This window comes from Lissotriton helveticus, chromosome 9 (genome assembly GCF_964261635.1).
Source record: "Lissotriton helveticus chromosome 9, aLisHel1.1, whole genome shotgun sequence".
Taxonomy (NCBI): domain Eukaryota; kingdom Metazoa; phylum Chordata; class Amphibia; order Caudata; family Salamandridae; genus Lissotriton; species Lissotriton helveticus.
In genome coordinates this window covers 239,965,102-239,993,045 of record NC_136070.1, presented here as the reverse complement: position 1 = coordinate 239,993,045, position 27,944 = coordinate 239,965,102, and the positions used below count along the sequence as shown (strand labels likewise).

The 27,944-nt window shown below is 45.1% G+C and overlaps 1 protein-coding gene across 5 annotated transcripts in view; it reads right to left on the bottom strand.

Annotated features, from left to right (window-relative positions):
* Positions 1–4,023: 4,023 nt before the first annotated feature.
* The window catches only part of BAHD1 (bromo adjacent homology domain containing 1), a 569,963-nt gene continuing 546,042 nt past the window's right edge, over positions 4,024–27,944 (bottom strand). For all 5 annotated transcript variants that reach the window (XM_078659804.1, XM_078659803.1, XM_078659806.1 and 2 more), the window contains exon 7: positions 4,024–10,047. In XM_078659804.1, coding sequence (XP_078515930.1) covers positions 9,858–10,047 — 190 coding nt within the window. In that variant the 3' untranslated portion in view covers positions 4,024–9,857. The remainder of the gene's footprint in view (positions 10,048–27,944) is intronic.

Here is a 27,944-nt window from a genome sequence, read left to right as displayed (position 1 = left end):
TCTAACAGCCACCGTCGTGGTAATCGCTCTGCCCAGTGAGTCGATCGTATCCAAGCCACATGGAATGGAAACTTTGCTGTATCCCGCCCGTCTGTTCTGGCTTGGGAGAGGATGGCCTGGGCCTCCTCCAGGACCTGTGGCAGCATTTGCACAACCGTTTCCCAGAAAGAGTGGAAATAATGATCCAATAAGCATGCAGTGTTCACCGAGCGCAATGCAAGGCTGGCGGAAGAAAACATTTTCTTGCCCCAACTGTCCAGCCTCTTGGATTACCTGTCCCGGGGAGCAGCAGGGAACGTGCCTTGGGAAGTAGAAGCTTGGACCATCAAGCTCTCTGGAGTGGGGTGGGTAGTAGGGAAGTTTGGGTCACCCAGGGAGGGCGGTGGCAGCAGTCGCACATCCTGTTCACAGGAGGCCCCGTGCTGAGTTTGGACCAGGTTCCAGAAGGACGTCCATGAGGGCTTCATTAAAAGAGAGCAAGAGTTCCAAAGAAGTAGCTCCCGGCTATAGCACCTCCGTCAAAAAGGTTTTCCTTGACCGCCAGGGAGGGTAGCTGAAAGCCAAGGACGTTAGCTGCCCTACGCACCACTACTGTGTAAGATGATCGCTCCTCCGTAGCCACCGTGGGTGGAGAAAGCTTACCGGTATCTGGAGAGATATCCAGTCCGTTCGCTTCACCCAACTCCTCATACCAGTCCATTTCCTCATAAGGCTGGCCTTCTGAAGGGTCCAGCGACCCCTCTCATTCTTCTCCCAATCTTAGCCCTCCAGAATAGGGCTTGGAATTGACCTAGGACCTATGAGCTCCGGGATAGGCGTTGGTCAAGGTGGTACTGGCTCTGGGTCGTCTTGAGATAGAACAGGGCTGGTGTTGCCACTGGGCAATAGCAGCACCAGGCGCATCGGCATTAGGGAAGTTTGCAATGGCATGACCTGCGCTGTCCAGATCCTTGAGCGGATCTAGTAGGGGACATCGTGTCACGCACAGAATCAGAAGGAGCCCCCACTGGACCCCCAGGGCTCTAAGGTGCACCTGAGGCGTCAGGCCGCTAAAAAATGAGGTGTATGGCTTCATAAAATTCTTTAAATTGAGCGGGTTCGCTCCGGCTCCTGGAAAAATAGGGAGGCCCAGACCCAACCTAGGCGTGGGATCTGGAGAATGAGGCTTTGAAATCTGAGGCTCCCACGGCTCATCGACCGTTGGACAGGGACAAGTCGAAGCATGCTTCGACTTCTTGTCCCTCTTACCTGAATGTCTCGAAGATCGTGAGTGGGGCGATGAGGACTTGGGACTGCTGAAGCGAGCCCAGAACCTTCCTCTCGACAGGGACTAAGACCTCGGAAGAGATCGCCACAGCATCGCCTGCCGGGCCACAAGCAGCTTTAGGGACAGCTCTCTCAAAGCCTTCAGACTAATGGCCCAGCACTCAGAGCACGACTTGGAGTCATGGTCGCGTTTCAGACACCACAAGCAAACCAAATGCAAGTCCATCACCAACATGGCGCTGTTACAGGCGCCACATGTTTGAAACCTGAAGTTGATAGAGGGTAGCTATCTTCACGGATGAGTGATTGACTGGTGCGGAGGGAAAAAAACTGACATCAGTGTGTTGATGTGCAGCCTATATAGGTGACGAGGACGTTACTTCCGGAGTGGACAACGCCAGTGTCACGCAGAACCGACTGACGCCACCTACCGGCATGCAGGGGCATTGCTTGAAGAATAATCTTCTGGATCCAGTCCGACACCTGGGAAATTCAAAGGTACGGAATCTGCAGCTAGATATATTTTTTTGTAATTACGTTTTTTTTTAATTACATTTTTATTGAAAAGCATAAAGCATGCAAATACAGTGACTATTTTCAACCCACAGTGTTTACACATCATGATTAATCACAGATCAATTTCCCCATATATGACACAAATATGTGACATCTCCTACACTACATAGCCGCATTACCAGCCCAAGGAATCTGCAGCTAGATATCTCTTATCAGATTCCAGTTCTGCTGATTGAAAAGCTCTATTTTTCTACCCTGGTGTGAGATATTTTTGTATAGTGTTTTCAATGTTTTACTGTTTGAAGTGTTACACAAATACTTAGCACATTGCCTCAAAATTAAGCCTTACTGCTCTGTGCCAAGCTACCAGGGGGTTGAGCACAGACTAATTTGGGGTTTGTTTGCATCTTACCCTGATTGGCATTGTGGTTGCTGCTTGGCCAGGGCTCACACCTCAGTCAACAAATAACCCAGTTTCCAATAGTTTGGAAAGCTGTGCAAGGAGCAGAATTCCATGAATACTACAGGGAATGTCATGTGATGTCCCTCAGGGTCCAATCACTGCGGCTGCTAATTCACAAAGGCATTTATGAGTATGTCTAGAAATCTACTGACAAAACTTAACATACTCATAAATGCCTTTCTGAATTGGCCCCAAAATGTCTAACATTCTATAAGTAAATCTGCAACATGGACATTAGTCCTTTCTATTTTGTAGTAATCATATAAGACGATTCCCTCAATATTCAATTATTTTTTAGATGCTCTGAGGCCAATTCTGAAAGGAATTTATTGGTACCTTAAGTAGTGCTACTCAAGTAGTACTTCACATACTCATTATTCCCTCTTGAAATAGCCTGCCCTGTGTGGAAATTACAAAAAAGGGACATTTCTGTAAAGGCGGAATGGTGCGTTCTGGGCAAATACATATTTTTATGTTTTTCTATTCTGCAGAGAAAAACATTTTCCCTGTGGAGCAAGCTGTTCCCCAGCTAATTTGGAAATGATTAATTCCGCTTTCCATCCTGGAAAGGAAATTACTTCAGCAAATGGCTGTAGTAAATCACCAACCGCTTCCAATTTGGGAGGAAATAGTATTGGAGTTCAGGAATGCCCATAATCATATGTTTGTGGGCGTTCCTAAACTACCAAAGCAGACCACACCTTGGCTGCTGGCCACCCTTGCTGTCAAACTAACTACTGTAGATTTTGCAACCCTTGTGGCAAAGAAGGCCACAGCAATAAATGCATTTGCGCCTGCCAGGAACACCTTTGTGAATTACTGCCAGGCATAAGTGAGGTATTTTTGGCTGCAAAATTAAATTTAGAAACTATAAAGTGAACACACTAAGGCTGCCATTTATCGTTCATACCCAACTCTTTCTAGTATCTTAGATCCTTCACGCAAAAGTATGAGAGTAATTTAACTTTGGACATCACCTTTCTCCATTTAAATTGGGTTATTCTCTGTTCTACCTTGAATGATCTGGTAAATATCACTTCTGAAATAACCCACAAACGTTTGACTACATTATAGAATTTTTTGTGTGTTGCCTGCCCTACCGACACATAAGCCTCAAGCAGCACAGAAGTCTGACTGCTTCTTGCCAATCACCCGTTAAATCAGACATGTGCATTACAAGGCAATGTTTTATATAGTAAATAGTTTATATTTAGGCATCCATAACTACTTTGCAAAAGTGAATTCAAAATTTAAAACCCTTTTCTTCCTACTTCCTTTTTCATAGGCAAAATAAATATTTCTTCCGATGGAGAAACAACATACCATATTCCACTGTTAATTCTGGGGTGTTTCATTCCCGCCTCGATTCAGGATACAGATTTACTCCTGCCCTTGAAAAGAGTCAATCTCCAACCATAATGAAACTTTCTGAATCCCAACAAACTCACAACTGGAATGCAGTTCAATCCCTTTTAAATGCATCTCCGCCATGGACTGCCCACTTACAACCCCGAAAGTAGATTTCTTCCACACATCACATAATATTACACCATATTAGTATAATTGTATGTTAGTAAATAACTTTTTGCGTGTAAATTTATATTTTGTGACATAAAAATACGACTGCACACTTGTAAATTCAAGTTAAGTGCCAAATTTTTTGAGAACCAGGCCCTAAAAGTATAAGAAGAAAAGTAAGGACATAGGTGAGCTTTCTTCCTGGTGAGAAAGTATCATTACTTAGAATACAATAAATAATGCAAGACACACTGTAAACATTTGTTTTCTAAATCAATACCATTTTAATCGAGGTTTTAAAGAATTACTTCTAATATATCTTTCTCACATAAGGGTATAGGGAATGTTTTTTCATTCCATCTGTAAACATTGAAATACAGATCTGGGAAACCAGGGAAGAGACACAAAAAGTGCATTTTACAAAATCATCAACTAAAATATATTTTACAAGTATAACTTTTCAAATTTATATTCTACCGACTGCATCTTCAGTTTCAAAAAATATCTCCATATCTAATAGATTAAAAAAAGCATGAAATACTTTCATTACTGATAAGACGTAACATTTCAACCCATTTACATGCTGTTAAATTAACAGCGTAAGTAGTCACTCGGTTATTAAACGGGATGCTCTTGACTTCAGGCAGGCGCTGATGCTATTGTCAGGAAGGGTAGGAATGCACCTACCTACGGAAATGGGGCAACAGCACGCCTTAAAATATATTAATTCTTCCTTCATACAAAAGAAGGACCGCAGTCCAGCTATAATCTCACATCATTGGATTCCTTCTGTCTGTGGCGTTGGAATTCAGCGAACCTCTTCCAAAGAGGGTGCATATCCTTGAGTTAACTGAAACACCCCGAGAATTTCATGGTGCACGGGGAGTTTTCATTTCATTTCTTCTACAGAAGCTAAAGCAGATTTAGGAACCAGGCTGCCCAGGTTATGTTAACCTTGCAAAAACCACAAAACACACAAAAGTCTATGTATCTGTATTTTGAATTACAGTGAAACTTGTTATTGAAAGACTGTAGCAAAAAAGATCTTGACTGCCCTTTGCTTAGGATTTCAAATGTTTGGTCTTTTCTGTTACAGATTCTACATTGCCTCAAATGTCAGCCCTTCCTTTACAAGATGTCTGACGGTCCTTATTAGAACAAGCTGGTTAACAGCCTGAATCAAAGACCAGGGCCGTATGAAGTCGATAGTTATGTTACTGCCGCATTGGGATTTGTCGGGGTATTGGCGGTATCGCATAATCAGTGATAATGTATTTATCTGTTGCAAGAGCACTGGGACCAGTATTTTAATTTGTCCGTAGAAAACTGCACAGTGCTTGATGTTAGAACCATACTACACAATGTATTATATTTTTCATGATTGACAACGTTAGTCCAATAAATAATAATTTGCAGAACAAACGAAAGGAGACAGCTTTCAGCACTGACAAATTGAAATGTTACTTGAACAAATCTGATTAGAAGAGAAGACCAATGCAGCTGACAAATTCAATTACTGTTGACTCAAAAGGGTTAAGCTAGTGAGACTCAAGAAAGGCATGACATCTCTACTCACTCCATGTGAACACTCCTGCCGTAAATGGAGTTCTAACACTTATTATAGATAGGTCTGACATGCTTTTCTAAGATGGTGCTATGAGTTCTACTTATTTTATTTGTAAAAGATGTAACACTAAAAGGTCCTACAAAGTCAGAATACACTTTTGGAACAATGGCATCATGTAGGTATGGAGGATTAAAGAATCCCTCTGTGCAAGATATTGAGGTCACGTGGTTTGCACTCGAATAGAGTGACAACTAACACACATTTTATAGACCTTTCGATTGCAAATCCATACTTGTTTAGTTGAATTGGAACCTATGACCACCAGGGACATACAGTATTAAAAGCACGCTAAAGGCGCTTTTCAATTTTTTGCACACTTTCCTTTGGAGAGGCTAATATCTTTAAGTGAAGATTGTGGCCAAGACTTTTACTTTTCTCCCAAAGTACTTTGTTCCATCTCTTGTTTCTGTAGTAGTGACTGGACAATGTAGTGTTCTGTACTCAGAATGGTGATGGCATTATTATATTTTTGACAAAGTCGTACAGCACTTTAGTCTAACAGTACTACCAACAAATGTCTCGAGACAAGTTGAAAATAGCCAGATCGAACGAAAAGACAAGATGAGACCTTCCCGAACTTTCTAATGCCCAAAAGGGGCTACACTATAGATATTAAAACAAGATAATACCACTTGATTTTATAATCAAATAGCCAATCAAAATAAAATAATCTGCAGCTGAGAATCTATGAGTACAACTACCTGATATCAGACCCTTCTCACTAAGCATTGCGGGCCAGGGACTAGAGAGCAGGCAGCAGGAAACAGCCAGCAGGATTATCATTTATTAAACTAGAACTACCAGAGCGACAAAACCTCACTTTACCTCTGGATTACAAATTCATTGTAGAGGATAAATTCACACAGGGTACAAATGCAACATACATCTGAAATGAGAATTCGGAAAACTCTTTAAATACAGATTTTTTTTTTTTGCTAAGTTGCATGGACTGCTGTACTGTGGCTGGAAGCACAGGCAGTTGGTGATATTGCAAGAAAATGCCAAACACAGGAATAGAAATCCAGCGCAGAACTAAGACACCATTTCTATGTGGTTATTTGTGTGGCTGTCATGGCGCCTAGTAACGTAGCTGACCATGGAAGAACAAGCAGGTGGTCAAGGCAGACCCAGGGCAGGTCACACTCACAGCCATGAATGTGGCCATTAGGAGTGCCCGTCTTTCGCATAAGATCCCACATCAGAAATCAAACTGTGTGCAAGAACAGCAACCTCAGTCCATACAGACCAGGTCATTATAGCTCGTGGTGATCTTTGGTAACATGTTTCACTGTAATCACTTTTTGGAAGTCAAAACGTTTGCAAATCCTGTTGTAAAGTAGTAGGAAGAAATACAGTTTGGGAGAAATGCCTCCATCCCTCCCTTATTGTGGAGGTCTGTATATTTTTGGAAGTAAAATACCTCGAAAATGAGGCTACCTGCAGCACTGGACATCTATTTCGCAGCCCAGGCCATCTGCTGCCATATGCCATCTCCCCGCATTTGGGACTGTTTTGCCTTCTGCAGCACGTGTTAGAATGAGCACATGGATTTGTGACCCTAAGAAGAGCTTGCGTCTGGCGGTGGCATTAGAAGTAAAAAAAAAAAAAATGCACCTAAATACTGATGGAAAGGAAAATTTGATTAGTGCAGCAAGACAACCACAAGATGCAAGAACTAGCAACATATCTTTCAGGTTAACAAAGCTTAACTAATACACATGTGGGGAAAACAACTGAAAAGGTGAGAGTTTCCTTCCACTTCAAAGTGGTGTTTGAAATTCATTTTATAAGCAACAGAAAGACAGATGACACAGGTCTTACGAACAACAATTTTAACCTATCGAACCTCGTGACAAAGCAAGCAATCACACAGGCAAATTGACTTAACGGGCACATCCCCTTCGAAAACATCTGCTGGTAAATGACAGACTGCACTGACTTCCCTAAAATTACACATCCGACTATGGTTAATGACTTTGGTACCTAGATGCCAATGGCCAATCCACCCACCAAGGCATGGGCGATAGCTGTGCATCTTTTGCTTAATACTTTCTGGTCTCCGCTTAGTTCCCAAAGCGGGAGTCCTGGTGCCCCGGCTCTTCTGTGGTCTGGGGTTGTGCTGCTTACTGTGAGAATGGGTCGGTCTCGCCTACCCGCTGCATCTTGTCCTGTGTGCCCTCTATCAATATTGCCCTCTTTGGTATGGATATCAACTAGACTGATGCTGATGCTTTTATAGTGTCACCACAAGACCTTAACTTGCAGAATGCGTAGGGTGCAAACAACAGCACCACAAAAACAACCCTATACTTGCTGTGGTAGTAGACTTATGTTTGAATGTAAGGGGAGGAGGGCACAGGATTTTTTTAGCTCATTTTAAGCTCCAGTGTAAGGGAAATGGGCAGAAAAAAATAGAACAGCTTTCTTTGAATCACTCTGCTACGGTGTACGTATACGGACAGTCACACTTTGTTATCAGTAAGTCAAGAGCTAGCAGATGTTTTTAGCTTAACTAAATCACTGTATTGGCTACCACTGGATAAGTCCTAGTCAAATACCCAGCAGATGTTTTCAACTGAAGTCAACCACTTGTGTAGACATAATGCTTTCCCACTCTGCTATGGGTGACCATGTCAACACTGTAAGAACAAAATCCGTCATGACTTCTTCACCAGGAGGCAAATAGACTTGTTGACATGAGATACATCAGCTTCATTTATCGGAAAGTACCAACAAATCGGAAACTTTATATCTTGTTAAAACACATCAGAAGCTGAAAAATTCAAAATGCAGATACTAAGATTAAATTAGCGACTACGGCAGTCAGCAAGTACAAGTACTGATACAGTGTGATTTCATTGTTTACATTAGTGCAATCTACAGGTGGAATCCCAGTTTGTGTACAGTTTCTTGGACTCTGGTATGCTGTCCTTTGGTTTTCTTTGACATTAACTGAATATTTCTGTTTTAAGATAACGTATGTATCTCTAGAATCTATACACATAAGGCAAAAGGCATGTATCTAAAGGAATCAGGTAGCATTTCAAACAATGCAACCGTCTCATTGGTCAGTCCATGTCAGGTGCCACAAACTATCCTTGCGAGCACGCTCTAAAGAAAATCTGAGAATGAGCAGTAGGAGGCCATTTTGTTCCTGCCGCAGTGATGTCACAAATTTGTTGGCCAACCGCCAATGAAGATCTATATTTTGTTTTCAAAGAATTTCGTAACATCATCTAACCTGAAGAGTCCCTTCTCTACAGACAGCAGAGTGCAAAAAAATAATCCAACTACAATGGTAGCTTTTGAAGAATTTGCAAATGGGATAACAGGAGGTGGGAGGGGAAGCTGAAAACCCAGAACATCAGAGTACAGTAGCATTCAGATAATCTGGAGACGTACACTAACGGGGTACATCACAAACAAAAAGGGCACAAGAATTTGTTACGTACAGCAGGACTGTGCGTTATGGATCAAGCTAGCAAACAGCCTCACCGGCTGTGCATCCCTGTAGGGTAAACACTACAAAGCAGACTTGCATACTGTCTAGCGCACTAACAGCGAAATCTAGCAGTCCACTCCCCTTGAAATGAATGAAATGCTAACAAGCGAGTCCTCACTGGGTCTCTTTTACACTAGTGCTAAGCAGGGAAGCAAGTAGATTTCCCCAGGGTTGTCGATGTGACGGCTATTATGACCCATAATGGTACTTGCAGTACTTGTGAGGATTAAGCAGAATTTGTTTCTGCAGTAGAGTCTTCCTTTCTAATCGGAGGACCAACCCTCACAGGATTTAATTGGACCCAAAGTAGAAATGGGAGTTCTACTTCCCATGAGACACCCCTCCCAGCTCCTCGATGACAGTCCAAACTGCAGCCACCATTAGGCACTCAAGGAAATGGTGATGAAAAACTGATGTGAAAGGAACAATATAGGTATTAGAAAGGCCAGGAGCCGTTCACTGTCAGGGCTGCCTGACAGATGTGGGAGACCGGCTTGTTTTCTGATTAAGGCGTGAGAACCTAGCTACACTATGACAGGCCCTAGGCTATCCCTCAAGTGTATTCCAAACTTCTCCACAAAGAAAGATTCCTGACCTGACTTACTGGCTTTTTTCCAATGTATGTGTACAAATACACACACACATATATATAGATATACACACATACATACATCTATATACATATATATATATGTATTTATAAATATATATTTATTAATAGGTATATATTTTAATTTATGCTCATTTTATGAAGTGCTGTGCTTAGAACTGACGAGTTCTTCAAACAATATCTGTTCCACGCGACAAGGTCGTCCTGGTCTCTCGAAGGAGGGACTCCTATGCTCCTTTGTGCTGCGTTGCGTCTCCACACACTTTGGGAATATGCAGGGAGTCGTCGGTGGTCAGCCTGCTCCTGGAACGCCGGCGCCGGAGGGCCACTTGGCATCTCTGTAGCTGAGCACTTTCTACTGCGGATTCTTCAAGATTCGCCCGAGCCGGAAGTCATATACGTGACGGCAGAGGAACACCAGGTCAGAGTCGGTGTTCTCTGGCACTCTGCGATGTTCAGGGGTGCAATACTCCTCAGAAGGAGGCACAATCACGGGCTTCCGGCCTGGCGTTCCCTCATCACGACGCTTTACCAAGGCACAAAATCTGCAAATAAACAAAAGGAAAGCCATTGTTAGCGTCCAAATGAACTTACTAATCAAATCTGACTGCATGTAAGGCCTGCTAGGCCCGTTTATCTGTCTGCTCATGGTTGAAATACTTAAACGTTGACCAAAATCCTGTCGTATGTTTATTAGAAACTGAAATTTCCACCTATAGCAATTGATTTCAAAGCGCAGGCCCAAACAGCAATAAAATAAGTGTAAATATTCTAAAGATGAAAAGGGCTAAATATAATATTTAAAATCAAACACCATGACTAGCACCATTTGTGACAGACTTGAGACTTGGCGACTTTCCAGAAGCGTGCCACTATGTGGAAGAGAAGGGTACATGTATCTGTAGCCTGAATCCTAGAAGACGTGAAGAATGGGGGAGGCCAGGAGGTGTCACCCCTAAACTGATCGCTGATGGCTGAGGGAAGGAGTGCTCCAGAAGTCGAATCGCATATCATAAATGGGAAGTGTGGAAGAGGGAAGGGAAGGAGACAAAAGACACTCGGCGCAGAGGAGTTCTCAAAAGTCTCCCCAAAATGTGCCACCTGTACATTGACATGTGAAATAAAATCACCAGTACAAAACAACAAATGCCAACAAAAACACATTTGGCAATCCTTTGATCATGGCATTTAAACAACTAAAGTGATGACCAGTGAATTCCAGTTCTATTACCTCTGGTCGATGCCACAGTTTCCGCTCTGCCCTTACTTTCTCTCTCTGGAGGGTTGATGCCATGTGTTTCACTAGGGTTCATCTGAAATTATTAACGGCTCTTCTCTAAAAACCTACTGGGAGGCTTTGCGATGGCGTTACTACCAGGGTCGTGTATTTTTAGAAGGTTTAATTCACGGCAGAATTAAGCAAGCGACAGAGAGGGGGCAAAAGGTCAGTCTCCATCAGGCGTTTGCTGCTGTGTCAGTTGCATTCATCAGCCATTGGTCGTTGTACCCATCATTCGTGATGTACTGAGACTTGGGACGTCCGTCTTCACAAGGACGGATGGGAGTCCAGTCTCATGAGCGCGCGTAGCAAGGGTCACACTCTTTTTTCCCCCTAATTCGTTCTGTGCATCCAGTTTTGTTGGCAGTCTCTGGCGCTGGGCCTGCTCATGACCGAAACTGCCATCAATACATGGATGGCAAGGAAGTAAAATGTGATATCCTGCCTTGCCTGAGTGGAGGACTGTGTGTGGCCGTCTTCTGTGCACTACACCACTGTGCAATGGGTAAAGGAGGCCTGCACAGACATTAACTCTACTGCACAGTGCATGGGCTGCAGACAGCACAGTTCGGAAACACTGAGCAGTTGTTGCCACTCCATGCTCCCTTCTGAGCTGCCTGCAGCTCATTCACTAACGCATACAGTTGTGGCATTAGTGTAGCACAGTTCCATAGAAAGGGGCGCATTGCCTCACTGTGTGCTGACAATGGCTGCTATGCTACAATTCCCTGACCTGCAGCCCCTTTGCCGTGATCACAGTTAAGGATCACCTTGAGGGTGGTATCAAGATCCCTTCTGCAGTATCAGACGCCTATTTGTGTCCAGAAAATACTGGCTGAATTTGGGGAGCTCCTTATTCCCAATAAACATCTGTTATTTATCGGCAGGATAAGCTTGGTGAACGCACGCTTTACAAATACACACGTAATGTTACAGGTAGCTTCAGATTCCGGATGAAAAAGTTACTTACCGTCAGTAACGATCCTGGTGATGGAAAATTCCTCACCAGTTGAATAATCCCAGGCATGAGCCTGGATCCAGAAACGTCAAAGCTCTGTGACAACAGTAGGTGCTCTGGCTCCATGTTCGCACTGACAGTGACGCTTGGCGACATCACCGAAGCCCAACAACTTTAGTTTCCATCTGTTTTTTTTAGGCCTTCGAGGTGCAGAGATGGGGCGACATCGATTAGGCACAGGGCAGTACAAAAAACGAATTAGAAACTTATTCGGACCTTCCCTGTATGACCATCCATAAAATAGAAAGGAGGATGGGATCGGTGAGGAATCTGCAGGTAGGCAGAGCATCCACCAGAAAGATCATTACCACAGGTAAGTAACGTTTCCTTCTGATGGATACTTCAAACTGCAGGTTCCTCAACTGTTGAATTGCTTGTCAAGCAATATCTCCCTAGGAGGTGGCTGTTGAGGAAATCTTGCAGCAAAGTGCCTGTCCCTATGCACCTCTAAATCCAAAGAGTAGTGCTCGGTTATTGTCTGCAGGGAAACCCCATGTTGCAAGCTTACAGATCTCTATGATGGAAAACTCTCTCACAAGAGCAGAGGACAGTAAATTTGTCCTAGTGGAATGGGCCCCGATCCCTTAGGCGGTTCCTTTTTGGCAAGGACATAGTACATTATGATGCAGGGGTTAATTCCACGTTATAGTGTTCACTTCTGAACTGCTTTACCCTTCCTACTGCCACAGCAGCAATAATGTGCTGCTCGTCTACTCTGAAGTCCTTGTTGCAATCAATATAGAAACTGACAGCATGCCTAAGATCCAGGCAATGCAGCCCCTCTTCATCCTTCGTGGGATGGGGCAGGGGATAGAAAGATGAAAGGATGAGGGATTGCCCCAGGTGAAAGAGAGTAATCAACTTGAAGCAGTTCTGATCCGCAAAAACAGCTTGACAGTGAAGAAGTTGGCGATTGGCAATACAGGGCTTGTAGCTCATTGACCAGTCTTGCCAAAGTAACAGCAACTAAAAAAAGACAGTCTGGTCAACAACCGCAATTTAAACCAACAAAGGAGCTCAAATGGAGACCTCATCAAGGTTAGAACAAGATTTAGGTTCCATTGGGGTATAACAAAAGGAGTCAGGAGTACACATCAGTTCACCCCTTTGAGGAACCTGACCACAAAAGGAGACTTGAACAGGGAAGTTTAATTTGGGAGGCAAAGGAATGCTACAATCGCTACTAAATAACGCTGGTCAGAGCCCACTGCACATCCTCTTTGAGCAAGAGAAAGTGTGAACTGGAGGACTTCTGACAACCAGGCCCACAAGTGGTCAACCTTGTTATATGTACCATCAAATAGAAGATCCATGAGGGCCGTCTTTACATCCATAGAAAACCCGGGTGTATGAAGCCACGTGAAGCGATGAAGGGAGGGAGAGGATCCCACAGCTCGCACTATCACGTCAGCAATATCATGGACAGACTTGATAATGTGCCTGGAGGCATCCTGGCCACCCCGAATTACCTGTGAGAAGTGAGCTTTAAGGTCATATGGAACATGTGGGACCACCAGCTGGAACATATGCCACAGGGCATGTGTGTATCTGGTTAAGAGGTATGAAGCATTGACAGATTTCGGAGCCATGTTGCCAGCTGAAAAAAATGTCATGCTTCAATCCTCTATGTGTTTGGATTTCCTGTCTTAAAAAGTGGATGGGAAAGTAGACCTGACCTGAGCAGCAGAAAGCTTGAAATGCCAGGCTCTCCGGAGATAGAAGGGTGGACATTATGGTCAGGTCCACAAGAGCAGGGCAATAGCACCTTAATACAAACTACCAGGATGTAGTTGGTAGATGGAGCAGATGTGAGCTTCTCCCATACTGATACGACAAAGTCCAGCAAGGCTTCATTAAAAGGGGGTAGTGGTTCAGTTGATTTAACAGGACCCTGAAGTACCTCGGTGAGGCATTAGTAGGGGTGGATGGAACATTCCATTCCGCCCAAGGAATTGGCCGAATGTTAGCAAGTAATGTGGAGTTCTGGCCAAAGTCTGCCAATTGCTGCGTGGCAGATTTTTACTCGCACAAGCCTCATTGAACAGTAAGTTGGAGCGTGCAAGTGAGATTTGATGTCCCTTAGCACGATTTCCAGTTACAAGGAGGACATCCAGAAAAATCTTTCAAACGTGGGCAGTCGCAACTGTTTGCAGTCATAAGGCTGCTGCTCAAGTAAAAAATCTCCTCAAGCGGCACAAAAAATCAACTCAAGTAGCTGTTCCATGTGGCGCACCATATGGTGCTGTTCGTGCAGATTTTTCAGTGCCTAAAGTGCTACAGGTGCAAAATTACAGTGTGAACAACACAACGTTCCTATTTCCACCCGTTGGTGAACTCCGTGGATCCTTGCAGAGTTAAATTTCAGGAGTTCCGCCCACCCATAGACATTAGTCTTCGTTTGGACTGAGGGCAGGGGCAATTCCAAAACCTCTAACATGCAGTGGAAGGATGTGACCTCAAGAGTGAGAGACTGGAAAGGAAACCCCATTTCAGGAGACATAGCAAAGTCACTGGTCGGAAGCATCACCAGCAAACTCAGTGGAGTGGTGTGAAGAGAGGGAACTAGCCAGCACTGGAGGTAGAGGGACCATTCCGAAAGATGCCAAAGTCACCATAAAACTGCTAGAGCAAAAGGAGTTAGGTCCTGGGTCGTGTAGGGGGCTGGACCATCTATTACAATATAAACATACAATTTGACCCCCACACCTGTAATTTGAACTTATTATTTAGAAAAACAATAATCAGGACTATTTCTGATTACGTAGGCTTATTTATTTTGGCCCTTGTTTTTTTATTTTTGTTTTTTCAAATCGAGAAATTAGATATGTACGAGAAAGACACTAAACAGATGATCATTAATCAAAATATAACAATTCATGAATAACAATGCATTATTTACAAATACGTTAAGTCATACAATACAAAAAGAACATTCAGATGAAAAAAAAATTTTGAACATTATTTACAGTGATGATACATATCGGAATAGTGAAAAACAGAAGGAATTATTTATAGTGATAACACGTATCGAATAGTGAAACAAGATGATGATTCTTTTGAAAGAATCTACATGAAGGCTGGTAGATATAAATAAATTAATATTATATCACAATCATTGCTTTATGTTTTTTTGGGGAGCCTTCTTACTGCCGACGCGTTTCGACCTGTTAAATAAATCAACGCGGTCTCATCAGGGCATTTTCACTTTGTTCCTTGCTCAAAAAGAATTTTTGCACAAAAAAAGAAAGAGAAAAAACGTCTTATTTCTGTTCTATTCTTTCAAACCCATTTGCCCATTTCTAACGGGTGTCTGAGACACTGATATACCTTAAGCACGAGTGTAGCTGGATCCAGGAGGTTCAACAGCTCCCTTTTCTTATTTTATGTCGATGAGAACTCTGTGAAAAGAGTGGTATTCTAGTCAAGAGGCTGGCTTAGAGAAGGTGCCTGCACTGGTTTTTAGTGCATCTCTTTCCTACCTGTGGGCAGCGCCGTGTGTCTTGGCGTCAATTTCTTATTGCTCTTTTTTGTATCTGTGGCTTGCGTGATTGGCAATTTGCGTGCCTGGGCGCCCCTGCATAGAAGGAGAACGTTGTTTGTACTTCTGATCGGATTACTGTATTATCATACTTTTTCAATGATTGCAATCAGAATACCTTGTGGGGGGAGCGGCCCTCGCTCGGCGGATGTTTCTATTTCTTCAGGCACCCACACCGTTCAGCTTCAATCTGCTGTGTGACAACGGTGTGCATTACTGAATGTTTTACACTCGCATTGCTTTTTTTGATAAATAGACGGTTTGCAGCAACTAATTCTTACCTTTGGGAAAAGCGGGGAGTGAATCGAATTCAGGAGTTCTCACTGCGCTGTCTCCTGCTCAGTGCATCTAGCGTTTTGCAACAACCGCCATGTTGCTGTGGGCATGAGTTATGGTTTTGGTCACATGACCTAGGAATTCTGGGATACGTAGTTCCGTCATGTCAGAGTTTTTATTTGTAATTCTGCTTGTGAAGGGCCATTTAAAAGGAACATCCATCAACCACTTAATACTCGCGCAGAGCACTATGCCATCGTAAGTCTGTGCATGTTGCAGACCAGTAATTATTAATTTTTATAATTAAAGTCTTGAGACCTCAGATAATGTATTTAACCCATTTTGTGTGCTATTGAATTTTAGTATCAGATACGCTTCTTTTGTAAGGAGCACTTTCTCAGTGTCAGGCGGGCACCTGCTTTGGTTAATGCTATATAGCACTGTCCATTTGAACTCTGTTTCGCGGTGGTTAGTCTCTATGAAATGCTGCACCATGGGCGCATTCGCCACCTTATTTTTCAGTCTTGATCTGTGTTGTGTAATGCGAGTGTTGACTTGTTGGCTAGTCTTGCCTATATAGATTTTGTCGCAAGGACATACAATCCCAAACACCACATTACGAGACCGACAATTGGAAAATCCAACATTTTTCCATTTGATGTTGTTGTGGGTGAAATCACTTCCTTCTATCGTTGTGTCACATGAAACACAGTTACCGCATCTGTGATGGCCAATGATCGGTTTAAGGCCCCATTTGGCCAGTAGATCACTCTTTGGTTTTTGTATTCGCACATCTGCACGAACCAATTGTTGGCCTATACTCTGGTTCTTTTTGTAGGCGAATATGGGCTTCGGAAAAGGGCATTCCAATTCCTCCAACAAATGCCAATTTTTGAGGATCATTTGTCTCACTTTGTGAGTATCTGGACCAAAGGTCGTGACGCAAACCATCTTGTCTAATTCAGGTTTTTGCTTGTCTTGTATTAGCAGACACTCCCTCGGTGTGTATCTAGCTCTTTTGTAGGAGTGTTTAAGTAGCTTTTTAGGATAGCCTCTGTTGGTCATTTCCCCACAAAATGTTTGGGCATGTCGGTCATAATCAATTACTTCAGAGCAGTTCCTCCTGATTCTAAGGAGCTGTCCATAAGGGAGGTTAGCCCGGAGGTTTCTGGGATGTGCACTCCCATGGTGGAGGATCGTATTTTTATCCGTCTGTTTTTTAAATAGAGACGCTTTCAAGTGGCCACCTTCGTTGGAGATTTCAACATCAAGGAAAGTCATCCTGTTGTTGTTTGTTTCAATAGAGAATTTGATGTTGAAAATGCCCTGATGAGACCGCGTTGATTTATTTAACAGGTCGAAACGCGTCGGCAGTAAGAAGGCTCCCCAAAAAAACATAAAGCAATGATTGTGACATAATATTAATTTATTTATATCTACCAGCCTTCATGTAGATTCTTTCAAAAGAATCATCATCTTGTTTCACTATTCGATACGTGTTATCACTATAAATAATTCCTTCTGTTTTTCACTATTCCGATATACATCATCACTGTAAATAATGTGCAAAATTTTTTTTTCATCTGAATGTTCTTTTTGTATTGTATGACTTAACGTATTTGTAAATAATGCATTGTTATTCATGAATTGTTATATTTTGATTAATGATCATCTGTTTAGTGTCTTTCTCGTACATATCTAATTTCTCGATTTGAAAAAACAAAAATAAAAAAACAAGGGCCAAAATAAATAAGCCTACGTAATCAGAAATAGTCCTGATTATTGTTTTTCTAAATAATAAGTTCAAATTACAGGTGTGGGGGTCAAATTGTATGTTTATAAAGTCACCATAAAGGGCATGAACACAGGCATACCGTATGGCACCATGGGGCTCAGAGGCACTCCATGGGGGGCGCTGCCCTCGGCAAAATCCTGAACATGGCATTAAATGCCACAGGGCCTCACTATGGGGCTGGAAAGTGAGGATAAGGTGGCATGGGCAACGAAGACTGCGCTGACTGGGCCGGCTATACTTCAGATTCAAGGGACAGCACCAAAGCCAACCCGTTGGCAGAACCAGTTCAGAACGCTTAGTAATATCCAATTCTGGATCAGAGGTAGCAATATCCAATTCTGCATCAGAGGTGGAAGCTCCTGTAGGATTCAGAGACCACCTGGGTGACTAAACTTTGGAAGAAGCCCTATGTTTCTTGCGTTTTTTTGTGTTTTTCTGTTGGCTCAAGGTGTAGGGATGGAGATCTCGGGCGGCATATGTGCTTCTTGTTGCGGTCCCACGTCATGAGTGGCTTTGCTTTCCTCTCCATGATTGCGTTAAGATACACACCAAGCCAGGACTTAAGTCATGGTCTGATCCCAGACATCACAGTCAAATCCACCAAGGGTCGGATATGGACATCTGTCCCTCAGAGTCCCTACATGGATTGAAGTCGTAATGCTCGGGAAGACACCCTAGCACTGCCGTTAGATTATTTTTGGTTTGTGGTAACACGCAAATGCAAAACTGCAAGAGAGAATGAGCTCTGGACCTGCGTCAAAGTCACACAAAATAGGAAACTGACATTGTTGAACCAGGTTGGGCGCATATGGCTTCACTGACATCCCCAGGCATCGCTACCGGTGCCTACATGGAGCTAGCACCCCCTACTGGTGTCAAAGAGTTTTGAGGTTTCCGCATCTAGACTGACACCTAGGATTATTCAACCAGTGAGGAATCTGCAGGTGGGGGTATCCATCCCAAAAGCTAATTTATGATGCAGTGTGTAACTATATTTTCCAGGTTCGCTTTCATACTCTAATACTAAGGAAATGTACTTGGAAATGTCTTGAAGATGGTGAAGCGAGTGGAAAGTGTTAAATTTACGCAGCTGCTGTCTTCAGTTGACATTTGTTCAATTCTACCATACAGGATATTGGAAGAAGGCAACACACACTGAATGATTAGCTTATTATTCATTTACAACACACAGGCCCACGAATATTGTCTCTGCCAAACACTGGTATGTGTAATGCATTCTTTCCCTATTGCCTCAGTTGTTGTTGATACTCCAGTAATGGAATGTTCCCACTACTTATGCTTATTTTCAAAACCTACCGTACACTTATAATGAAAAGTTGCCGTGCTGTTGTTACTTGCACCTGGAAGTGTTTCTGTAAAGCACAAATAAATGAGATCTTAAGATATTCTCTTTATCTAGGTTCCCTTGTTTTTATCCATGGCCACATTGTATTATTCAAGTAAGTACAGTAGGTGTGCGTCAGCGTGTTTTCTTACAAATCGCATTGTCTGCAGCACATAACCGAATTCTCCAGCAGTAGACAGTAGTAGTCGAAGCATGGAGCATAAACCAGTGCTCGGAGTTATTGAGCTGCGCTGTCTGTATCTCATGAGCGAACTCGTAGACTTGTGTATACGATGTAGATAGCGGAGTCACATTAAATAAAATAGAAAAATATAGTATGCTGAAAAAAAACTACTCTGCCAGGCACGAGCCTCTGGTAAAGGCCTTATCACTGGAATCCTGTAGCATCACATGAGACTGCCATGCATGATAGCATTTACCTCTGAAAACGATCTCAGCTCTGAACTGATCTTGAATAGTTTCAAAAACTGCTGCTTCTACCTGAAGCGTGAGCTAGGTGTGGTTATAGAGCAATGCGATGCCTATCTGCAGTATTTACCGCTTGGGCACTACAGAAGCAACAAATAATACTGCCAGGGGAATGTTAATCTTGGAACAATGGCAGTTTAACACTGGCAGTATTTTTCCAGGACTAGGCTCCTCCGTTGCCTATCATTCAGGCAGCAAGCAAGGTTACACATTATTTTTAGGTCTCACCTGTTGTTTTTAGACCTATTATGTACAATATGAATACAGGGGGCTTTGGGACAGCTCGCTGCTTATCAATTTTTGGCTCGCTTGTCAATTTAGTTTGAAAACTTCTCATCTGATCGCATTTCTTGTTTTTTTTTAAACTGTTTTTTTTAACGAAAAAGTGACCAGCATTGGATGACATATACATTACACGTGATGGATTTACATTTTTGATATGGGCAACAGTAATGAGAAGCCGTATCTGGAAAGCAGTTGCATTTAGTAATACATCTGGAACGGGGTAAAAGCCTCCTCCTACCCCCGCCCCCCAACCGCCATATTGACTGGATGTGATATACTCCTCCTTCAGGAGACTTGGGCGAGGGCCGCTCAGACCAGGAGAGGGTTTGAAGTATTCGAAATCCCTGCCAAATGGGCTGGGAGGGGGAGGCCATCTGGTGGCTTGGCAATCTGGATTGCGAGTCACACTGGGTGCCAGGCGGAGCAGGTTCGCACGTGTTCGCAGGACATCCAGTGTGTGCGGCTCACTTGGCCTGGCAAAACTCCGTGGGCCATTGTCAACGTCTACTCGCGTCCAGTGGCCTCGCCAAACGAATCACCTACCCTAAATGATCTGGCTTCCTTCTTGGGCCAACTTCCGGGTGACTTCAAGGTGGTGCTTGGAGGAGACTTCAATTGCCACTTTGAACCTCTGGAAGGTCTACTGGATGGTGTCCTTACGGCCGAGGATGACCACTGGGGGGTTCCACCCTCATCTTCTCCTCACCCTAAAGCCTGGTCCCCTCTAGCCTTACAACTCATGTCCCTTACCCTGAATTGCGCACTGAGGGCGTGTAATGGTCGTACCCCTTCCGATACCCCCTCGGTGTGTACTTTCAACAGGAGGGGCCATGAGTCGAGGCTAGATTACATCATGGTGGACATTACACTTTGGCCCAAAGTGCTTGACTTTAGGGTAATTAAGAGGTCAGACAGCGACCACAACGCCCTTTGCCTAAATATCTTGTGCCCTCTGCCCATGACGGACCCATCCCCAGTTGGCCAAGGGGATGATCTGGGGGATCTGTCCCTGACCACAAACAGGCGCCGGGTTAAGTGGGGAAAGCTGGTGAGGTCGGAAGAGTCCATCAAGAAATTATATGAGCTGGCACTCCCAAGCTTTATGGAGGTGGATGCTCTCCTGAATGAACCAAGAACCCCAGATTACTGTGAGAAACTGGGAAAGATTCACCAGGCTTTAGTGAGGGACTTGGCCGAGGTATTCCACCCGGAGGTCCCAATCCGAAAGAAAAGGACCCCTGTTCCCTCCTGGTACACCCCAGATTGCAGGGCAGCAAAATCTGAGCTCATTGCAGCAATAAAAGAGGGGTCAGACAAGGCCAAAGTACGTGACCTCAGGAAGCACCATAAATTAGTGCTGGCGGCTGCAAGGACCGAGTGGGACTGGAATCATTGGCAGGACCTTTATGATGCCCTTAAATTCAGGGACTCCCGGAAATTCTGGGCCCTAGTAAACAATGGGTCAGGGGAACTCAGTAAAGCGATTGAGCCTAATATAGCCCCCGCGGTCTGGGAGGCCCACTTTGGGGCTCTTTACCAAGATACTAGTTCCTGCCCGGCTGCAGAGCTGCAATTGCCCTTGGGTACTCAGGAGCTTGGAATGGAACTATCCCTGGGGGAAGTGGAGCTTGCCCTAGAACGCCTAGCAGTGGGGAAGGCGCCAGGCCTGGATAGGTTACCCGGGGATCTATTTAGGCACCACCCGGACATCTGGGGCCCATACCTTCTCATTCTGTTCAATGCCATTCTTGGAGGTATGGCGATCCCTGGGTCGTGGTTGGGGGCAGAGATTGTACCCATCCACAAGAAGGGTTCTACTCTGCTCCCCTCCAATTACAGGCCTATAAGCCTTATAGATGTGCCCCAAAAGCTCTTTGCGCGCCTCATCTTGGACCATCTCCTAGACTGGGTCGAGGACAATGACATCATGAGCCCCCTTCAGGCTGGCTTCAGGAAGAACACGTCGACCATGGACCAAATTTTTCGCCTCCTTCTCCTGCACTGGAAGACGGTCACGCTAGAGGGAGGTCGACTGTACATGGTCTTCGTGGACCTGAGGTCAGCCTTCGACCTGGTCCCGAGGGGGAAGTTATGGGAGGTTCTGCAGAAGCTAGGAGTTCCCCCCCACCTCCTTAGAATCATCATTAGGCTGCATGAGAACAACTTTGCGGTAGTGAGGTGTGGTAGGGATGGTAAGCCCTCGGGTAAATTCCCGGTCCGCCGAGGTGTCAGACAGGGCTGTGTCCTGGCTCCGACACTGTTCTGTCTGTTCATTAACAGCGTCATTCAACATCTTGACGCTGTTGGGGACAATGACGCCCCGGTTTTGGCAGGAAGGAGGGTTCCGGCAATAATGTTTGCCGATGATACCCTCCTTCTTTCCAAATCCCCTATGGGGATCCAGAGGATTGTGGATGGTTTTGGTCACTTCTGTCGACAACATGGGTTGGAGGTGAACACGGAAAAAACTAAGTTCATGATCTTCAACCCCCCCACCAAAACCAGACCCAATCCAAAACTGGGGGAAACTAGCCTTGAAAGGGTCTCTACCTTTATATATCTGGGGGTTTCACTTCAAGAAAATCTGACATGGGACTCCCAGGTAGCAAGATCTAGGTTGAAACTCTCCCAGCTATCGGGCGCACTCTTGAGGGTGTCCAATAAGTCCACCTTCAAGCCTGTTAGTCCGGCCCTGGAAATGTACAGGACCCAGGCGAAGGCAGCTGCCTTGTACGGCAGTGAGCTGTGGGGACATAAAGCTGGGAAGGTCATGGTAGGGGTGGAAAATTGTTTCCTCAGACGTTTACTTGCTCTTCCGCAAGGCACACCACTCCTCCCCTTAAGACTTGACCTGGGCCTTCCGTCAATTGCAGAGGACCTACGGTCGAAACCGGTGAAGTTCTGGCATCGGATATGGTCCACCGAGGAACTGCATCACTATAGGCAGGACCTTATACACGTCATGAGGCTGGATGTTAATGGTAAGATCCCTTGGCTGGCATTCATCAAGTCGGAATGCTCTAGCCTGAAATTGCCAGACCTATGGGATGATCCAGCTCAGGGTTGTAGAAGGATCTCGCGCAAAACCCTCGCACAGCTCTATAAGAACAAAAGCCTTGCTGATATGGACAATGCTTATGACAGTGGCACCCTGACGGGATGTTTTATAGTATCCAAACATTCTTATGCTTTTGAACCTTTTATGGATTTTATCTATCCTCTTTTGGCGAGGAAATTGTTCCTGCAATGGAGGTTTGGTACGCTCCCTACTAAAGTTTTTACCTATAAATGGTCGCTAGGGGGCGATAAGCTCTGTCCATGCTGTAAAGCTAATGACGAGGATGACTTGCACATAATGTTCTGTTGCCATGTCTATCGGAGCCCGAGGAGGCGCTGGTTAGCCCCTCTATGCCGGAACCTGGGCTTCAGGAACTATTTACAGGCCTACAGGGTTATGAAAACTAATACCCTGGGCCACATTGTGTTTGCGGTTTCCAAATTCTTAATGGCAGCATGGATAATAAGGAAGAAAATGTCTGGTTAATTTATATTACCTTGTATTTTCTAACACTGCAGGTCCAGTTGGCTTTTATTGTATATATTGTGTTTTATTCATATGTATTTTTACTGCATCTTTTATGGCCCATGTGGCCGAAATAAATAATTTTTGGATTGGATATGGGCAACAGTAATGAGAAGCCGTATCTGGAAAGCAGTTGCATTTAGTAATACATCTGGAACGGGGTAAAAGCCTCCTCCTACCCCCGCCCCCCAACCGCCATATTGACTATTTCTTCTTTCCTTGTGTTTGTGCCTCCCGTGAGGCATGGCGTCTTTACTATCTTTTTGACTGGATGACTTATTTCATTCTGTTGCTTACACTCGGGGAACAATGCTTTTCTTTTGCTTTCAGTTCTCCATTAGGATGCATGCTTTTTTTATCTATCCCCTTTGTGCTGCTTTGCCTTCAATATCCTGGCCCAGAGCTCTGCATGTTGCCCCCCATACACTGATTCACCTACCTCTCCTCATGTGATATTTTAAATCTACCGTGCTGGGCTCCTTCTATTTCTCCCCACTTCAGTGTACAACAAAAGTAAGTTAAAGTCCTTTAATGGTGAAATATGACAAGGCAACCACAATCGGGATGCCAATCACAATAAGCTCAAAGTGTGAGTTATTTGGGGTCTAACCCCCAGATGCATCAAGCATCCATTTTACGATTCCTTATAAGCGAAAAATAAGGAATCGCTAATAAGAATAGCAAAATGGTATGCAAGAAGAAATCACTTTAAAAAAAGCGATTTCTTAAAATTCCTTAATTACGATTCGCAAATTGGGAGCCGCAATTAAGGAATACATCCCCATTCATTCCTATGGGCCTAGAGGCCCATAGGAATGAATGGGAAGAATTTTCAATTTGCGAATCGCAATTAGCGAATCGCAAAATGAGATTGCGATTTCAAGGGTGCAGGGGTGTCCAAAGGACACCCTGTTGCACCCCTGAAATTGCAGGGGTGTCCAAAGGACACCCTGTTGCACCCCAGAAATTGATCTGTGCACATATGTTGCGCACACACATGCCCTTAGGGCATGTGTGTGCGCAACATGAAACTTTGAAAAATGCACTTTAGTGCATTTTTCAAAGTTTTTGCAAATTACCATGAAGTTGTACTTCATGGTAATTTGCGAGCCCTATTAGCGAAATCGCTACTTTAATGCATTGCATTTAAGGAATCTCAATTTGAGATTCCTTAAATGCAAGTAATCGCAATTTAGCGAATTCTTAATTTGCGATTTTTGCATTTGGGATGATGCATCCCAAATGCAAAAATACCGGTCGCAAAGGGGCAGATTCTGAGAATCTGCCCCTTTGCGACCTGTTTTTTGCTTGATGCATCTGGGCCTAAGAAGACTGTGCCTTTATTTTCAGAAGCACCAAAAAGATGCAGCGGGTTTAATGGTGGTCTTGAGCTTTTCAACAAAACAAGGCCTTCCATATATCAGATTGGCTCAATAATGAGACTGTTAGGGATGGAGAGTTCCCAGCTTGGCTTTGGGCAGCGTGCTGTACTGCCCCAGTTTGTGTTCCTGTACAGACTTATCTTCTTCTAATTTTGTCTCCGGTGACCCCGACAGTTTAGCAAGCTCAGTGAGGGTTCTTCCTATTGGCCCGTCTGAGACCACAGAGCTGTGTTGTAAGGTCAAGGCGCCCCCACAGTACACCAAGTCAGTTGCCTTCAGCTTTGCCTTGGCTGAAAAATGTTCAGACCTGTGGCCATTCCTGGCACTGTAAAATTCCTACTGTGACTGGTATTGTAAGAGATATTGGGCTTTGTATCTATATTGTGCCTGGTACGAGTAATGCGCTATACAGGCAGCAGTACAATCTGCGGTTGTCCCCTATGAGCATTGTGCAAGTGAACCCCCGGCGACTGTGCTCGGTCACTAATCATTGGGCATTGCTACAGACATACTGTAGTCACCATTCTCGTGTGGAAGTTGTGGAGAGGCTCTTTTGTCTATTTTGGGTGGAATGTGGGCATCACGTGAGCCCGACAACGTTTTATAGCAGGCACATCAAAACCTTAAAAGACTCGATACATTGATCTGAATGCGGAATATCAACAGTGCAAACAGAGGGATACATTCAGCATTTGAAGCGTAGCAACCTGATGGGTGGCCCAACTAGTGACCGCTTCAACTGTACTCTGTGGAAGTTTAGGATTGTACAGCGCGCTTTTTACTACTGGGGCCCTATGATTAGTATTTCTCACCTAACCAGGTGTTATCAGAATGAGTGCTCTCTCTGAGCTTCCTGATAAGTCTGTGAATGAGCGAACTGGTAGCAAAGGTATAAAGAAGACAATCTGACTGTAAGTCCTTGAGTAAACGGTCTCCTACAATCCTGATCTATTTACATCTTTGGGAAATAAAGATGGTGCCTTTTGTTCCCTCTGAAGGCATCTAAACTTATGCCAGGAATCCTTAGAGCATGAAACTCTTCCCTTCACCAGTGCGTTCAGTTTAACCACCCCCTTGCAGGATTCAGTGTCCTGAGCTCAGTCTCCCATAACATTCACTTCTGCAAGGTGGCTAATTTTTCAGAAATGCCAATTCGTCAGAGAAGTACAGTATCTCTTCAATATTTCTCCAAAGTCTTGCATACTGAAGTTGCACAATGCAGTGGTATTGAATGTTAATAGTGCGTAGGATAAAGCAGGTGCACTGTCCTGAACATCAAAACGCTGATTTGGAAATTGACCTCAGGTTGAAAATGAGCCAAACAACCGAAAGGTCCACAATGCGAGAACCCTAAATGAACTGGAAGAACTTGTCAAACATCAAAGGGTTGTCCAAGAAACTGAAGAAAGGCTTGAAGGCACATGACCAGCATGGAAGTAATACGGACAGCTTTCTAGAGGGGCCGAGCTCTACAACGATTTGCTTTAAATGTACAATGCAGCTGATTGTTAACACCCCTGCAACAGTAGCTAAGGGCAGAGGTTCACAAGACCTACAGATTGCAGTAAAAGCCTTACTTTTGAGGAAGGATGATTCCTGGGAAAACATAGATAATACTAGGGACAAAACTTGAAAGCTTCATGAAGACAGATTCTCCATTTAGCGACAGAAATGTAAACTTCTGTGAGCAATCCCATGTACTTGAGTATCATATGCATGACACAGACTGTCAAGAGATAAACTCTGCTTGTTGTGTACTTCCAACACGAATTGCACCTATAGAGTACAGCTGGACCACAATGGACTCAACCTAAGCTACTCTTTTTTCTTGAAGAAGACCTCCCAGCAGGAAGACCCAACCTTTTGTGAGCAATATTTGTGTCTATTGAAATGGGCAGGAACGTCTAAAACACAATGGAGAATATCAACAGCAATATATTGGGAGCACTGTTGAACTGTTCGTGGGTCGCTGACCTCCCAGAGGGAATCTTGTTCCTGTTTTGAAACCTCCCAAAGGCTTTCCCGACCTCGCCGGACCCGCTTCGCGGGTCCCGCAGCGCCTTGAAATCGAAGGCTGCTGCCCCTGTGAGGAGCTACCAGCGGAGGTGCGGGCAGGCAGAAGAGCCGGCGGGGCTGCGAGCACAGGCAGGGACTCCAGTCTCCAGGAGCCCCTGCGCGCCCATTCTCCACACCTGGGCTGCTCTCCCCGCTGGCCACGCCCCCCGCTTCTGTGCTGAAAACCGGGCTGCACACACAGACCTGTGGATCACTGTTGAACTGTTCGTGGGTCGCTGACCTCCCAGAGGGAATCTTGTTCCTGTTTTGAAACCTCCCAAAGGCTTTCCCGACCTCGCCGGACCCGCTTCGCGGGTCCCGCAGCGCCTTGAAATCGAAGGCTGCTGCCCCTGTGAGGAGCTACCAGCGGAGGTGCGGACAGGCAGAAGAGCCGGCGGGGCTGCGAGCACAGGCAGGGACTCCAGTCTCCAGGAGCCCCTGCGCGCCCATTCTCCACACCTGGGCTGCTCTCCCCGCTGGCCACGCCCCCCGCTTCTGTGCTGAAAACCGGGCTGCACACACAGACCTGTGGATCACTGTTGAACTGTTCGTGGGTCACTGACCTCCCAGAGGGAATCTTGTTCCTGTTTTGAAACCTCCCAAAGGCTTTCCCGACCTCGCCGGACCCGCTTCGCGGGTCCCGCAGCGCCTTGAAATCGAAGGCTGCTGCCCCTGTGATGAGCTACCAGCGGAGGTGCGGGCAGGCAGAAGAGCCGGCGGGGCTGCGAGCACAGGCAGGGACTCCAGTCTCCAGGAGCCCCTGCGCGCCCATTCTCCACACCTGGGCTGCTCTCCCCGCTGGCCACGCCCCCCGCTTCTGTGCTGAAAACCGGGCTGCACACACAGACCTGTGGATCACTGTTGAACTGTTCGTGGGTCGCTGACCTCCCAGAGGGAATCTTGTTCCTGTTTTGAAACCTCCCAAAGGCTTTCCCGACCTCGCCGGACCCGCTTCGCGGGTCCCGCAGCGCCTTGAAATCGAAGGCTGCTGCCCCTGTGAGGAGCTACCAGCGGAGGTGCGGGCAGGCAGAAGAGCCGGCGGGGCTGCGAGCACAGGCAGGGACTCCAGTCTCCAGGAACCCCTGCGCGCCCATTCTCCACACCTGGGCTGCTCTCCCCGCTGGCCACACCCCCCTGTCCGCCGACCAATCCTAATAATACAGTCTAGAGCTACCGCTGCGCGGGAGCGCGCGGGAGGGCGCCGGGAGAAGCCCGGGACAAGGGCGGGACCGTCTGTGGCCGTCCGGGGACGTCCGAGGACGGGACGGGCTACCCCACTAACATCTTTGATCTTGGACTGTAAGGTAGGCTTTCAAATATGGCGGCTAGTTCTGAGAATTCTAGCATAGTGGGTTCCAGCAAAAGGACACTGGACAATTATTTTATTAAGGCTGCTG